This window comes from Oncorhynchus keta, chromosome 19 (assembly GCF_023373465.1).
Source record: "Oncorhynchus keta strain PuntledgeMale-10-30-2019 chromosome 19, Oket_V2, whole genome shotgun sequence".
In the NCBI taxonomy this organism is placed as follows: domain Eukaryota; kingdom Metazoa; phylum Chordata; class Actinopteri; order Salmoniformes; family Salmonidae; genus Oncorhynchus; species Oncorhynchus keta.
The window spans coordinates 31,374,019-31,387,129 of record NC_068439.1 but is presented as its reverse complement, the minus strand read 5'-3'; the positions used below and the strand labels follow the sequence as shown (position 1 = coordinate 31,387,129).

General features: G+C 44.2%; 1 protein-coding gene and 1 long non-coding RNA gene across 7 annotated transcripts in view; one reads left to right on the top strand and one right to left on the bottom strand.

The window, feature by feature from the left end:
- Positions 1–13,111, bottom strand: part of LOC118371750 (RNA polymerase II subunit A C-terminal domain phosphatase-like) — a 127,875-nt gene that overhangs the window by 98,313 nt on the left and 16,451 nt on the right. For 4 of the 6 annotated variants that reach the window (XM_052470231.1, XM_035757320.2, XM_052470232.1 and 1 more), the window contains 3 exons: positions 10,545–10,686; positions 10,236–10,445; positions 5,613–5,775 (listed from right to left, as the gene is read on the bottom strand). In XM_052470231.1, the coding sequence (XP_052326191.1) occupies positions 5,613–5,775; positions 10,236–10,445; positions 10,545–10,686 (515 nt within the window). Of the gene's footprint in view, positions 1–1,980; positions 2,268–4,189; positions 4,304–5,612; positions 5,776–10,235; positions 10,446–10,544; positions 10,687–13,111 lie in introns of those variants that run through there. The other 2 variants (XR_004823073.2, XR_008070879.1) reach the window with 2 other exon arrangements.
- On the top strand, positions 3,245–4,179 carry LOC127909348 (uncharacterized). Its single transcript, XR_008070888.1, has 3 exons — positions 3,245–3,332; positions 3,433–3,543; positions 3,581–4,179. It is a non-coding gene; the product is annotated as an uncharacterized LOC127909348 (long non-coding RNA).

Sequence of the window (13,111 nt, the reverse complement as noted above, 5' to 3'; positions counted from 1 at the left end):
TCTATTGTGTTATTGACTGTACGTTTGTTTATTCCATGTGTAACTCTGGGTTGTTGTTTTGGTCACACTGCTTTGCTTCATCTTGGCCAGGTCGCAGTTGTAAATGAGAATTTGTTCTCAACTGGCCTACCTGGTTAAATAAAGGTGAAAAACACACAAAAAAACTACTTACAGCTCAGAGTTACAATAGTAGAATACAAAAAGGTGCAATTTCTAAATGTGGTTGTGCATAAGCAGTTTCCCTCCTTATGTCACTCAATTAACAATGTCAGCTAAAATTATTTTGGATTGGTAAATTAGCTGGCAAGACCATCTAAATTTGTAGTAATCATTGTCAAGTTACCAACAATCTCACTCAGATTTCATATTAAAAACTGCAAATATTTCTCTCCCTCCTCCATATAGAAAAATGTGTAGAATTGCAGAAAATTAGTTGCACAATTGCAAAGACTTCTCCGATCCATGACAAAATGTGTAGAATTGCAGAGCCGCGAACCACTGCAGCCCCTCAAGATGAGTTCATATTTTTTGTGGACCCCACCCTCTTCCAAATTGCACATCTCTGATGTAAAACATTTGGAAATAGTTTTGCACGGTCTTCAGCTATGACAACTGTTGGTAAATGAGATGGATTCCTGTTCATTGATCTGCCCGTCATCAAATTTCAGCTTCACACGCTGACACCTGGGGAAATAAATTTTGTTCTTATGTGGTTTGATTGGGCGGTTTCCCATGGTAACAGTGCTCAAAATTGCAAATCCTCTTTTGATTGGACTATTTTATGCGGTAAGAGTGCGGTGATTGGTCAAAATTGCGAGCTCTCGCATAATGTGTGTGGATTGGTTGATTTTACATTGAATTATGCAATAGCAGAATCCTGGAGGGACTGAAAAATACACCATATAATGCAGCTACGGTTTGGGAGAATGTCTGCCTGCTACAATTCTGGCGTTTGGCTTCTAAAGCCCTCTGAGCTTTAAGTCCTACCATCCAAAATGTCACATTTACACAACAACACCGCTGGTCTTTAGGAAACAATACCCACATTCCTTCCTGTTCATGGTCCATCACACAGCAAATCACAGCACTCCATCTACAGTGATAACGGAGGTTTGTGAGCAGATAAGACTGGCCTTTGAGTCACAATAGAAAAATCAACGGCAGGTCTGAACCTCTTGAATGACCATTCAATTGTTTTAATGCCGCCATGGAAACGATTACCATGAAAAAAACCTTTAGGTGACCGCCAAAGTAGCAAAAAGCCCCAGAATGCTTGATGTGGGGGGGGGTCACACATGTGGGAGTTAGCCTGTCTCACACAGACAGAAGTAAATTAATTGCAAATGAACCTGAACATCCTTAGCACATACATTTGTTTTGTATGTTACATGTAACCAAGCCCTGCTTCTCGACCGTCTTCCATGTTCCAGGAACGATAGATGGTGTAAGATGGATAGTCCCATTACTCTTTCTCCATTTCCATGGGAGCTCAGTACCGGTCTCTCCGTAGGAGCGTCCTGTAGATCAGTGATCACCACATTAGTGAGCCCATTCCTCAGCCTGTCTGACAGACCCGATGCCATATGCTGCCGAGAACAGATTGAATAAAACTCTCCTCCTCTCGGTTTGGCGGTAGTAATCGATCACTAACACGCTTCCCTGGCAACATCAAGGCCAGTCAAATCAGGTAAGATTTGACTTCATCATTAATAGTTTGACTTTCCTCAGGCCACCACTAATATTTAAACACATTAATTCAGGCAGATTACTGACAGTAATGAAAATGGCTGGTAGCTCAGTGACAGGGCAACAAGATTTACTGATATATGGATGTTTTTGACCACTCATTTACCTGCTATAAACACTAACTGTATGGCATATACTAGAGTGATATTCAAATCGGGACTCCTGCAGGACTCAGTCTAAAATAGGTTGACATTTTTTTTTTTAAATAAAATAATTCACCACACCTTATTGAATTTAACATTGCGGAACCAATTTTCTTTATTGTAAACTTAAGTTTAATTGTAAACATTTTGAAAAGACACAAATGTCAATGACAAAATTGGCGCCCCGGAGCTAGTACTTGGTTGCACAGCCTTTGGCCAAGATGACCGCAGACAAATGCCTTTTCGTAGCCATCAATGAGCTTGGTGCACCTTTCTACTGACAATTGACCCACTTCTCAGCAGCAAACTGCTCTAATTCTTCAATATTTCAGGGGTTCCCTCCACCAACTGCTGTTTTCAGATCTCGCAATTAGGTTTCTGAAATGATGTCAGAGACATGGAGATGAACGAACATGGTACGATATTGGACATAGTATATCATCAAATAGATAATAGTATACCATTAAACATCTAGTTGTTCCTGATATCTGTACATGCAAAAAGCATGTGGCAAGAAAGGAGCAAATTGTACTTCGATGGAAAGGCCTCTCATGGTTCATGGACGTAATGCAACATTGTGAAAAAACAAGTTATCCACATCCCCACACAGCCCTTCGGAGCACCTTCTCAGAAAGGAGATTTACACAGGAATTGGAAAACAGAAACAGAGGGGTACCAATCCAAAATACAGAAGTAAGAAGAGCTTTAGGTTTTGCTTTGGCATTTTATTTGCCAAACATCATCTTTCAGTTGAACTCATAAACAGCCTGTCCAAAAGATGGCCTCCATTCAGTACTACTTTTGACCAGAAACTAAAGAGAAAAAGACCAAAGCAAACAAGAAAGATAGACACAGCCATGATCTTCTCATGGTCACAACAAGCCCTTCATCAATCATAGCATGACCAATCACAGCAGCAGCAGAAGAGTGTCAAGGATAGAGGAGAGGTGGAGTAAAGGATAGAGCGAGAGGTGGAGTAAAGGATAGAGCGAGAGGTGGAGTAAAGGATAGAGCGAGAGGTGGAGTAAAGGATAGAGCGAGAGGTGGAGTAAAGGATAGAGCGAGAGGTGGAGTAAAGGATAGAGCGAGAGGTGGAGTAAAGGATAGAGCGAGAGGTGGAGTAAAGGATAGAGCGAGAGGTGGAGTAAAGGATAGAGCGAGAGGTGGAGTAAAGGATAGAGCGAGAGGTGGAGTAAAGGATAGAGCGAGAGGTGGAGTAAAGGATAGAGCGAGAGGTGGAGTAAAGGGTAGAGCGAGAGGTGGAGTAAAGGGATAGAGCGAGAGGTGGAGTAAAGGATAGAGCGAGAGGTGGAGTAAAGGATAGAGCGAGAGGTGGAGTAAAGGATAGAGCGAGAGGAGAGAGCGAGAGGTGGAGTGAAGGATAGAGGGAGAGGAGAGAGCGAGAGGTGGAGTGAAGGATAGAGGGAGAGGAGAGAGCGAGAGGTGGAGTGAAGGATAGAGGAGAGGGAGAGGTGGAGAGGATAGAGGGAGAGGAGAGAGCGAGAGGTGGGGTGAAGGAGAGAGGGAGAGGAGAGAGCGAGAGGTGGAGTGAAGGATAGAGGGAGAGGAGAGAGCGAGAGGTGGAGTGAAGGATAGAGGGAGAGGAGAGAGCGAGAGGTGGAGTGAAGGATAGAGGGAGAGGAGAGAGCGAGAGGTGGAGTGAAGGATAGAGGGAGAGGAGAGAGCTAGAGGTGGAGTGAAGGATAGAGGGAGAGGAGAGAGCGAGAGGTGGAGTGAAGGATAGAGGGAGAGGAGAGAGCGAGAGGTGGAGTGAAGGATAGAGGGAGAGGAGAGAGCGAGAGGTGGAGTGAAGGATAGAGGGAGAGGAGAGAGCGAGAGGTGGAGTGAAGGATAGAGGGAGAGGGCAGAGTGAGAGAAACTTCATAAAAGAAGAGTATCAAAAGTGCCTTCAGTCATATTCTATATGGCAGTAATAAAACCCAGGTCAACGTCACAGATTTCCATCATGAGCGTCGCTCCTGTTTTTATTCAGCCCATCATTCATCAGATTCTCATTTCTTTCACCTCGTCTCTCTCCAAATAACTTAAAAAGCCACATGTCCACAAAATGACTAGTGGCATTCAGCCAGTGTAAGGGGACAGAATACCGATGAGAACAGATCAATAAAAAAAAACTAGCCTTTATATACAAATTACTTCTGTCTGACTGTGTGTGGGTCAATAATAAGCATGGCTGAATGCCACACAGCTCAACCTCAAAAACAGACGTAGAGGCATCAAGCAGACTGTTTTAAACAGGCCATTTAGTTAAAACGTGTTGTGTGAGGAACTTCTCTTACCAGCCAGCCAAATGTAGGAGGACTGAGAGTTGGGCTCTCTGGAGAATCAATTAAAACTCTGTGGCGCTGTCATCATTTGGGGCGGTAGGTAGCCTAGTGGTTAGAGTGTTGGGCCTGTAACAGAAAGGTTGCTGGATCGAATCCCCGAGCTGACATGGTCGTTCTGCCCCTGAATACGGCAGTTAACCCACTGTTCCCCAGTAGGCCATTATTGTAAATAAGAATTTGTTCTTGCCTAGTTAAATAAAAATACATTTAAAATCATTAGCAATGCAACCAGTACAGTCTTTACAACACACGAGACCAGTGAGTGACAGAGAGCAGCGAACATAAGCACCAACGCAGAGGTAGAGAAACGTGACTTAGGAAGAGCAATACTTTATTATCCATTGTCTGAGTGCGCCAACTTGTAGTCCTAAAACCCGGGAAATAAGTTACCTCAGGTTCGTTCGGGCATCTCTATGGGGAATTAATAGGCTTTTGGAATAAACGCAAGAAATAAGGGGTGAGGTTAACACAGGCTTAGGAGATGCTCTGTCCTATGAGACAATAGCAGATCTTTATGAATGATGTGCTTTGTGTATTTTATAATTACATAAACTCAAAATTCACAAAGTTCACAAAGTGTCATTAGCTGATGAAGATTCTCAGAACAAAATGTGTAAGTTCTCCTACACCTGTGTTTACCACAGACCTTATTTTCCACATTTATCCAAAAGCGCCATTCGTTTTCCTCATGCTTTGTCCAACGAACCATGGCAGAGTTACACGCCATTACTATTACCCTATTTTCTGAACATGCAGAGAACGGACAGATTTGTTTTTTTCCCAGGCAGGCAGACTCTGGACAGCCCTACTGAGACAAATAGAGAAGGCTGCTGGAGAGGACCCAGGAGTCTGTCCCGACACATTAGCAGCCATCAGACGTCACTAAACACCATTATCTAGCTTCGAGGCTGGAGGTGCATGGCCTGCACACATTAGTGGATGTACCAGGAAAAACAGCACTATAATCAATGTGTGTGTGTGTGTGTGTGTGTGAAATTATTTTATTCTCAGAATCCTTTCCTTGAAGAGAGAGATGGAACATCAAAAGGTGCACTGATGTAGTTATATGTGTGTGTGTGTATAGTTCTGTCTGTGTATGGCAGATATGAGGAGCTCAGAATAACACACAACGCAGAGAGCCCACCGCACTGCTGTAACCCGGTCAGGAGACTATAGAATTGTGAGACACAATAAAGGTAGTGTTCATGACAGAATGTATTTTCATGGTCCTTCATTCAGTATACATACATCGTTTTTGTGGTATGTATGTATGTATGTATGTATGTATGTATGTATGTATGTATGTATGTATGTATGTATGTATGTATGTATGTATGTATGTATGTATGTATGTATGTATGTATGTATTCCTCACCTCCTTGTCCATGCTGTCCAGGTCTTCTTTACAGAATGTGTAGAGAGGGTTGGTCTCTGACATGCTGGGCTGGCGTTCCCTCCGGCGGAAGGAGGGTCCAGGCTGCTCCTCGTCTCGACTGGAGGGACCCGCCGTCTCCCCCTGCTGGTCCTTCTGACCCCCCCTGGTCACACCACAACAAACAACCATCAGCCAGACACAAACATCTCCAACTATTACCTAATTAGCCATAACCTCATTGTGAATCCCCATGCGATAACTGGGGCGTTTTCAACACCGGCGGTCTGAAAGACGAAGAGACACACAAACACCCTGTGTGTGATTAGAATTACATTCAGCCTCCAGAACACACACTAATCCATTATGTTCTGAACTCCTAGTAGAGGTTCAGGCTTACGGCCTTAGAGGGTAGCTGGAGTATAGAGCTAATATACAACCAGACTAGACATTTAGTCCTGTTAAAAAGCAGGTGAAATGTGGTTGGCCACAAACACATTACTGAGTCTGGAACGGGTGATATATATCTACCCCCTCCATTTGTCTCCAAGTTTGTGTGAGTTTCCAAAGATATTGGAGAAAGTCAAGGACAGGTGTTACGTAGGAAGGATACAGTAAAACTATACATTCATATAATCAAAAAGACAGATGCTACCCATTAAACTTTCCGTTTTTAAATCTAGGACAACGTCGACATGTAGCAGGACACAATCTGTGAGTGGAGGGGGAGAACTAGTAGGGAGGAGGGAAAGACGATGAGAGTAGGGGTGCAATTTCAGGGCTTTTAAAAACGCGGTGAAAATGAGATATTTCCCAGTGGGAGAAAGAGCGGTTTGCAGACCAGTGATAGATCCACTGGGATAGTAGGAAATTAGATATATTCCCTTCATTTTACACTAAGCAGGATACATAACATGTCCTGTTGTTCATAACATGTTCTAAATGAAGTCTAATCAAAATAATAATATTGCCCTTCATTGATGAACCTGATTGGTCTATTTCAGCAAGCTCCTCCTGGCCAATCACATTGTGAGGAACGTTTGGAAATCACAGCCACTTCTCCCAATGGCTGGTATTTGCTACTGTATAGCATTTTACAGATAAAGGAGAACCCAGAAGCGGCCTGTCCTTGAATAAGCTACAAGGAGCTCCTGAGAAGCGAGGCTTAGAGAACATGTTTTGCTAAATGTTTAGGCTATAGGATATCTTAGGACAGCCAAGCTGAGGCTGTGTGTGTGGAGCCAAGGTGGGTCTGGGAAAATAATTAGAGGCCGAGCAATAACAAATAAACTAGGATGAAAAAAGGCACTCATGCGGCTCTCAACACTAGCGGCCATTCTCATGATGTGTCATTATTGTCACAATGTATGAAATCAACATTTGAAGCATAGTTACTGGACAATTGCACTTTTGAATGGCAATTTAGGAGATACGGTGTGGAAAAAGTAGGCTTTTTAATTTCCCCGCAGTAAAACATCATATCGGCAGATATCCGTAAGTTTAAGTACCCCGTAAAAATAGGAATCTGACCCCAAAAGAAACATCAGTCGGGCTTTAAAAAAATATATATTAAATGTTTTATTTTTATTTTTTTTAATTCGCTCTTTGGGAAGATTGGCACATCTCACAACTATCATGTTGGAGGACCTCATTGAGAACATGGGTGTATCTAGCTGAGGATAAACAAGTGAGACTGGCTGGGGACTGAGTGGTGATGTAGAGAGGAATGTTTCTCAGAAAATGAGACGGTAAGTATTGAGAGATTAAGGAGGTGAATGACACTCCACATCACCCAGGACGCATTGCAGGCGGGAGCACTGCGGTCTCCAATTTGGTGAGGAGCTTCATGTGATGATTCCATTCTAAAGCTCAGCTTTCTGCCTCACTGTGTGTGTGCGTGTGTGTGTGTGTGTGTGTGTATGACCAAAACTATTCTTCCGTGTGGCTCAGCATGCATAATACAGCACCATGCTCTGCTGCGAAGCGTCATTGTGATGTTAATAACATGGCATACACTACATGACCAAAAGTATGCGAACACTTGCTCATTGAACATCTCATTCTAAAATCATGGGCATTCATATAGAGTCGGTCCCCCCTTTGCTGCTATAACAGCCTCTACTCTTCTGGGAAGACTTTCCACTAGATGTTGGACATTGCTGCTGGGACTTGCCACGAGAACATTAGTGAGGTCGGGCGCCAATGTTGGGCGATTAGGCCTGGCTCGCAGTCGACGTTCCAATTCAGCCCAAAGGTGTTTGATGGGGTTGAGGTCAGGGCTCTGTGCAGGCCAGTCAAGTTCTGCCACACCGATCTTGACAAACCCTTTCTGTATGGACCTCACTTTGTGCAGAGGGGGCATTGCCATGCTGAAACAGGAAAGGGCCTTCCCCAAACTGTTGCCACAAAGTTGGAAGCACAGAATGTGAATGCACAGAATGTCATTGTATGCTGTAGCGTTAAGATTTCCCTTCACTGGAACAAAGAGACCTAGTCCGAAACATGAAAAACAGACCCAGACCATTAGTCTTCCTCCAACAAACTTTACAGTTGGCACTATGCAGTTGGGCAGGTAGCTCTCACCTGGCATCCGCCAAACCAAGATTCGTCCGTCGAACTGCCAGATGAGGAGGCATGATTCAACACTCCAGAGAACGTGTGCCCACTGCTCCAGAGTCCAATGGCGGCGAGCTTTACACCACTCCAGCCAAAGCTTGGCATTGCGCATAATGATCTTAGGTTTGTGTGTGGCTGCTTGGCCATAGAAACCCATTTCATGAAGCTCCCGAAGTACAACTGTTGTCCTGGCAGTTTGGAACTCTGTAGTGAGTGCTGCAACCGAGGACAGAAAATTTCTACATGGCACAGGGTTCAGAACTCGGCGGCCCGTTCTGTGAGCTTGTGTGGCCTACTACTTTGTGGCTGAGTCGTTGTTGCTCCTAGACGTTTCCACTTCACAACAAAAGCACTTACAGTTGACCGGGGCAGCTCTATCAGGGCACACATTTGACAAACTGACTTGTTGGAAATGTGGCATCCTATGACAGTGCCACGTTGAACGTCACTCAGCTCTTCTGTAAGGCCATTCTACTACTGACAATGTGTGTCATGATTGCATGGCTGTGTGCTCGATTTTATACACCCGTCAGCAACATCCATTAATTTGATGGGGTGTCCACATACTTTTGTGTATATATAGTGTATCTGGCTGAAAGCAGAAACCTATGGAGCCACTGGCAGAGACCGTCCGGAAAACAGATGCCAGACAATTTAGAGAAAAAAATGTTTCACAACATTTTGAGCCAGCTCAAAAGGAAAGCATCAACACCAAGCCTAGGATGTTAACCCTTTTTGTACCTGGCAATTGAGGTGTTGAGTAAAGAAACTAAAGCAGCTACCTACACTCTTGAACACAGAAATGCGTGCAAACACCGCAAGTAATAAACCCTTCACGTTGGACTGGGAAGTAGAACTCAGTTAATACAACTACAACTTCTTGTAGCTGCTTGCTGACTTACGAGCCGTTTCCCGTCACATTCATCAGAGCCCCAGCGTAAAAAAAAAAAAAACATGTATCTCCTCCATTCCAACATTAACATGCTAATTCATCTTCACCTCTAGCTGTAGAGCAGATTGAACAGGCAGAAATTCCAGCAGCAAATTGGCTAATCATTTCATTCCAGGAGAACAATCCCAAAGCTGCCAACGCCCACCTGACTTTACGATGCTCACATTTTGATTTCGAGCCTGAGATTCATGTATAGATGGATTTTAGGAGAAAATCCAATTTGGCACAAGAAGGGAAAGGCCGCACACAGCATATAGGCCCCTCAGACCAGGGCATTAGATATAGAAATAAACATGCATCTCCAGAGTCGCAGTGCTGAATAGGCACTTCTCCCTCTAGCAGACAATATATTCTCACTTTCAACACAGCTCGAAAATGACTGGGTCAGAGCTCCGAGGGAGCATGGCCAGGTCGGTCTGGGAGCTGCCTAGCAGCGTAAACGCCTGCTGCTCTGCTGCTAGACAGACAGGTGGTCTCCGGCCTCCAAATAGAAATAGGATTAACAGGCCAGACGCTGCTCTCTATGTTAACAGCTGTAAGCATTGCCAGGGTTTTCAGTGCTCTTCTGGTCTACAGGGCTGGTGTCTACTAAAAGGTGAGGCAATACATTTCCATTTCTGTCATTTAGCAGATGCTCTTATCCAGAGCGACTTACAGGAGCAATTAGGGTTAAGTGCCTTGCTCACCTGGATGTCGACAGATTTTTCACCTAGTCGGCTCAGGTATTCACTCTTAACTGCTAGGCTACCTGCCGCCCTATAGCAGCCATCAGAGCAGACAGGATAGACACAAGCTGTGTTCCAGAACGTTCTAACTGGTACGTGACCAGGTGTCCCTGCTCATCTAGGTATGAGGGGGGGGCAAGAGGACGTAGGAGGATCTGCTTACCAGGTACTTAGAAGCACTGAAAAGCCAACCATCTATCCCAGATATCAATACATCTGAAGGAGTACCACAGAAGAGGACATGTCTGAATGTTATGCGTGCACTTTGTTACAAAGACAAAAAAGTACACGTCATGCACAGTTGAGAACAAGGCTGAATAGCCAAGTCAGTACCTCAGGGATGTCTGGTCACCGTGGGCAGCAGACATGGAGGCCTGGAGGTAAGATGGTGGTCTGGAGGCCTGAAGCCCGCGGCGAATCAGCTTCCCCGTGACCGGGTCGTACGTCCGCACCTCAGGGGCAGCTGGAGGGGGGAGGTGGAGGGGGGCCGGGGGGTTCTGGAAGGACCCTTGGTGGTCAGGGAACGTGGCTGGGCTGTTGCTCCTAAAGACAGAGAGAAACACCATCAAATAAAATGTGCAAGAGTGTGTGTGTGTGTGTGTGTGTGTGTGTGTGTGTGTGTGTGTGTGTGTGTACACACACCGTTGGGTCTTGGTGTAGTCCTCCTTCAGTGGATACAGTGATTCATCCACCCTTTCCCAGCGCTCCAGACATCCCCACAGCCAGTCAGGATTCACCACATGGAGGCGTTTACAGCCTTGGGCCTGACGCACCTTCTCTGTACCTGGGAGAGAGACAGGGAGAGCTAGGATCAATCAACAAATCAAGAAGAGGAATCGATACCGTCTGTCGTTAGGTACCCCTCTTAACAACCAAGCTGCATAAATAAAAGGGGGAGACCTAGTCAGTTGTAACACAATGCATTTAACCCAACCCCTCTGAATCAGAGGGGTGCGGGGGGGTTGCCATAATTAACATACACGTCTTCGGCGCCCGGGGAACAGTGGGTTATCTGCCTTAATCAGGGGTAGAACGACAGATTTTTACCTTGTCAGCTCTGGGATTCAATCCAGAGAGAGCAAACTGAAGAGAGAAATATCCAGCAACTCTCAGATAACAATGGAAGTTGATTTTATTGTGAAAACCAGCTTTTGGGCTGTAGCCTCTATCATACATTCAAAGCCAATGAACAATTATCCTGATGCATTTCATTTTTTACCAAACCATTAGGTTCCATTGACAATCAGCTTCTGTTTTATTTTGTCATTACATCAGTTCAAAAGAGGGCTGGGAGCAGCAATTTCCATTTGAATTGGGACCATTGATGTCTGTGTGTCAGACAAGGAGAACTGCATCTAAGAGCAGCAGTGTACCTCATCAGAACACCGTACCTAATTTAACACAAGGTTAGCCCATCTCACGGAAACAAGTACTGACCTTGCTCTGCACATTAACAGCCTTTCCTTTTTGGCCATGTTTTCTTCCCAAATGTATCTGGTGCGTCTGAAACTGAAACAAGCTTGTTCTGTTCTGACTGTAGCTAGCTATAACTCAGGGATCCAGAACAAGAAGAGGTCAGCCCTGAGACTGCATAGCAACAGCAGCCAGACAAACAAATCCTATGAATATGATCTGACTGGCAATGCAGAAAGATGACTGAAAATGTTAAAAAAACATTTTTTATATATATAATTTTTTTATTTTTTATTTTTTATTTTTTTATTTATTTACATTTTCAGTCATCTCAAATTTCAGCATTGCCAGTCAGATCATATTCATAGGATTTGTTTGTCTGGCTGCTGTTGCTATGCAGTCTCAGGGCTGACCTCTTCTTGTTCTGGATCCCTGAGTTATAGCTAGCTACAGTCATATATATATAAAAAGGAAGCTAATACATTAGTCTGTGAGCCGGACGCCACAATTTGGGCGGTCGAGCTCACTTGGTCTTTGTCCCCAGAGTTGGAAAATGTGCAATAGCAGTTCAGCAATGGCAGCTTCATCCCTCCAGCCCGTTCATTTCCCCCCATAGGGATTTTACAATATGACAAACAATGTCAGTATACACGTTACTGGTCACGTATACCCTTTAATCATATATCATTGGAAAGCTTATATTCACAGCTATCCATCAGACATTTCCAGAATGTTCAGGTCAACAGAACGTTGACATATCAGAATTGCCTGTATAAATTGCTTTTTAAAAAAAGGAAACACTAATACATTTTAAATGTTGTTTGAGAAGCTTAACTTGGCCACTCAGGAACATCCAATGTCTTCTTGGTAAGCAACTCCAGTGTAGATTTGGCCTTGTGTTTTAGGTTATTGTCCTGCTGAAAGGTGAATTCATCTCGCAGTGTCTGTTGGAAAGCAGACGCGCCAAACATAATGCTTTGTATCCATTTTGTTGTTGTTGCATTATAGAAAAGTGCCTCGTTGCAAACAGGATGAATGTTTTGGAATATTTTTGTACAGGCTTTCTTCGTTTCACTCTGCCATTTAGGTTAGTATTGTGGAGTAACTACAATGTTGTTGATCCATCCTCAGTTCTCATATCACAGACATTGAACACCGTTTTAAAATCACTATTAGCCTCATGGTGAAATCCCTGAGTAGTTTCCTTCCTCTCTGGCAACTGATTTAGGAAGGACGCCTGTATCTTTGTAGTGACAAAGGGGTTGAATACTTATTGACTCAAGACATTTCAGCTTTTCATTTTTAAAACAACTCCACTTTGACATTATGGGTTATTGTGTGTAGATGAGTGAAACAATTCAATTCAGGCTATAACAACAAAACTTGGGGAAAGTAAAAGGGGTGAATACTCTGAAGGCACTGTCAGAGAGCAATTACGTGTTGTATAATGACATTGTCATATGGGAATATCCCTATGGGGAAAATTAATGGGATGGAGGGATGTAAGAAACAGTGAGAACACAGAAAGCTGCCATTGCTGCACTGCTATCACACATTTTCAACTCTAGGGACATAGACCTTCAAGACAATCACTATAAGACATTGTCATCTCAAGTGAGCCCTCCCCCCCTCCCCCCAATCTTCTCTTTTTAAATCACTACAAAAGAAACCATTTCCCATAGGCCACCAGCAGTGCTTTTCTGTTCATGCTGTGCGTGCTCTCGGCTGGCTGCTCCAGAGCACTCCTCCCAGCCCCGCCTGCCTCCCAGCGCTACCTGAGTGGTGAGTCAGATGTC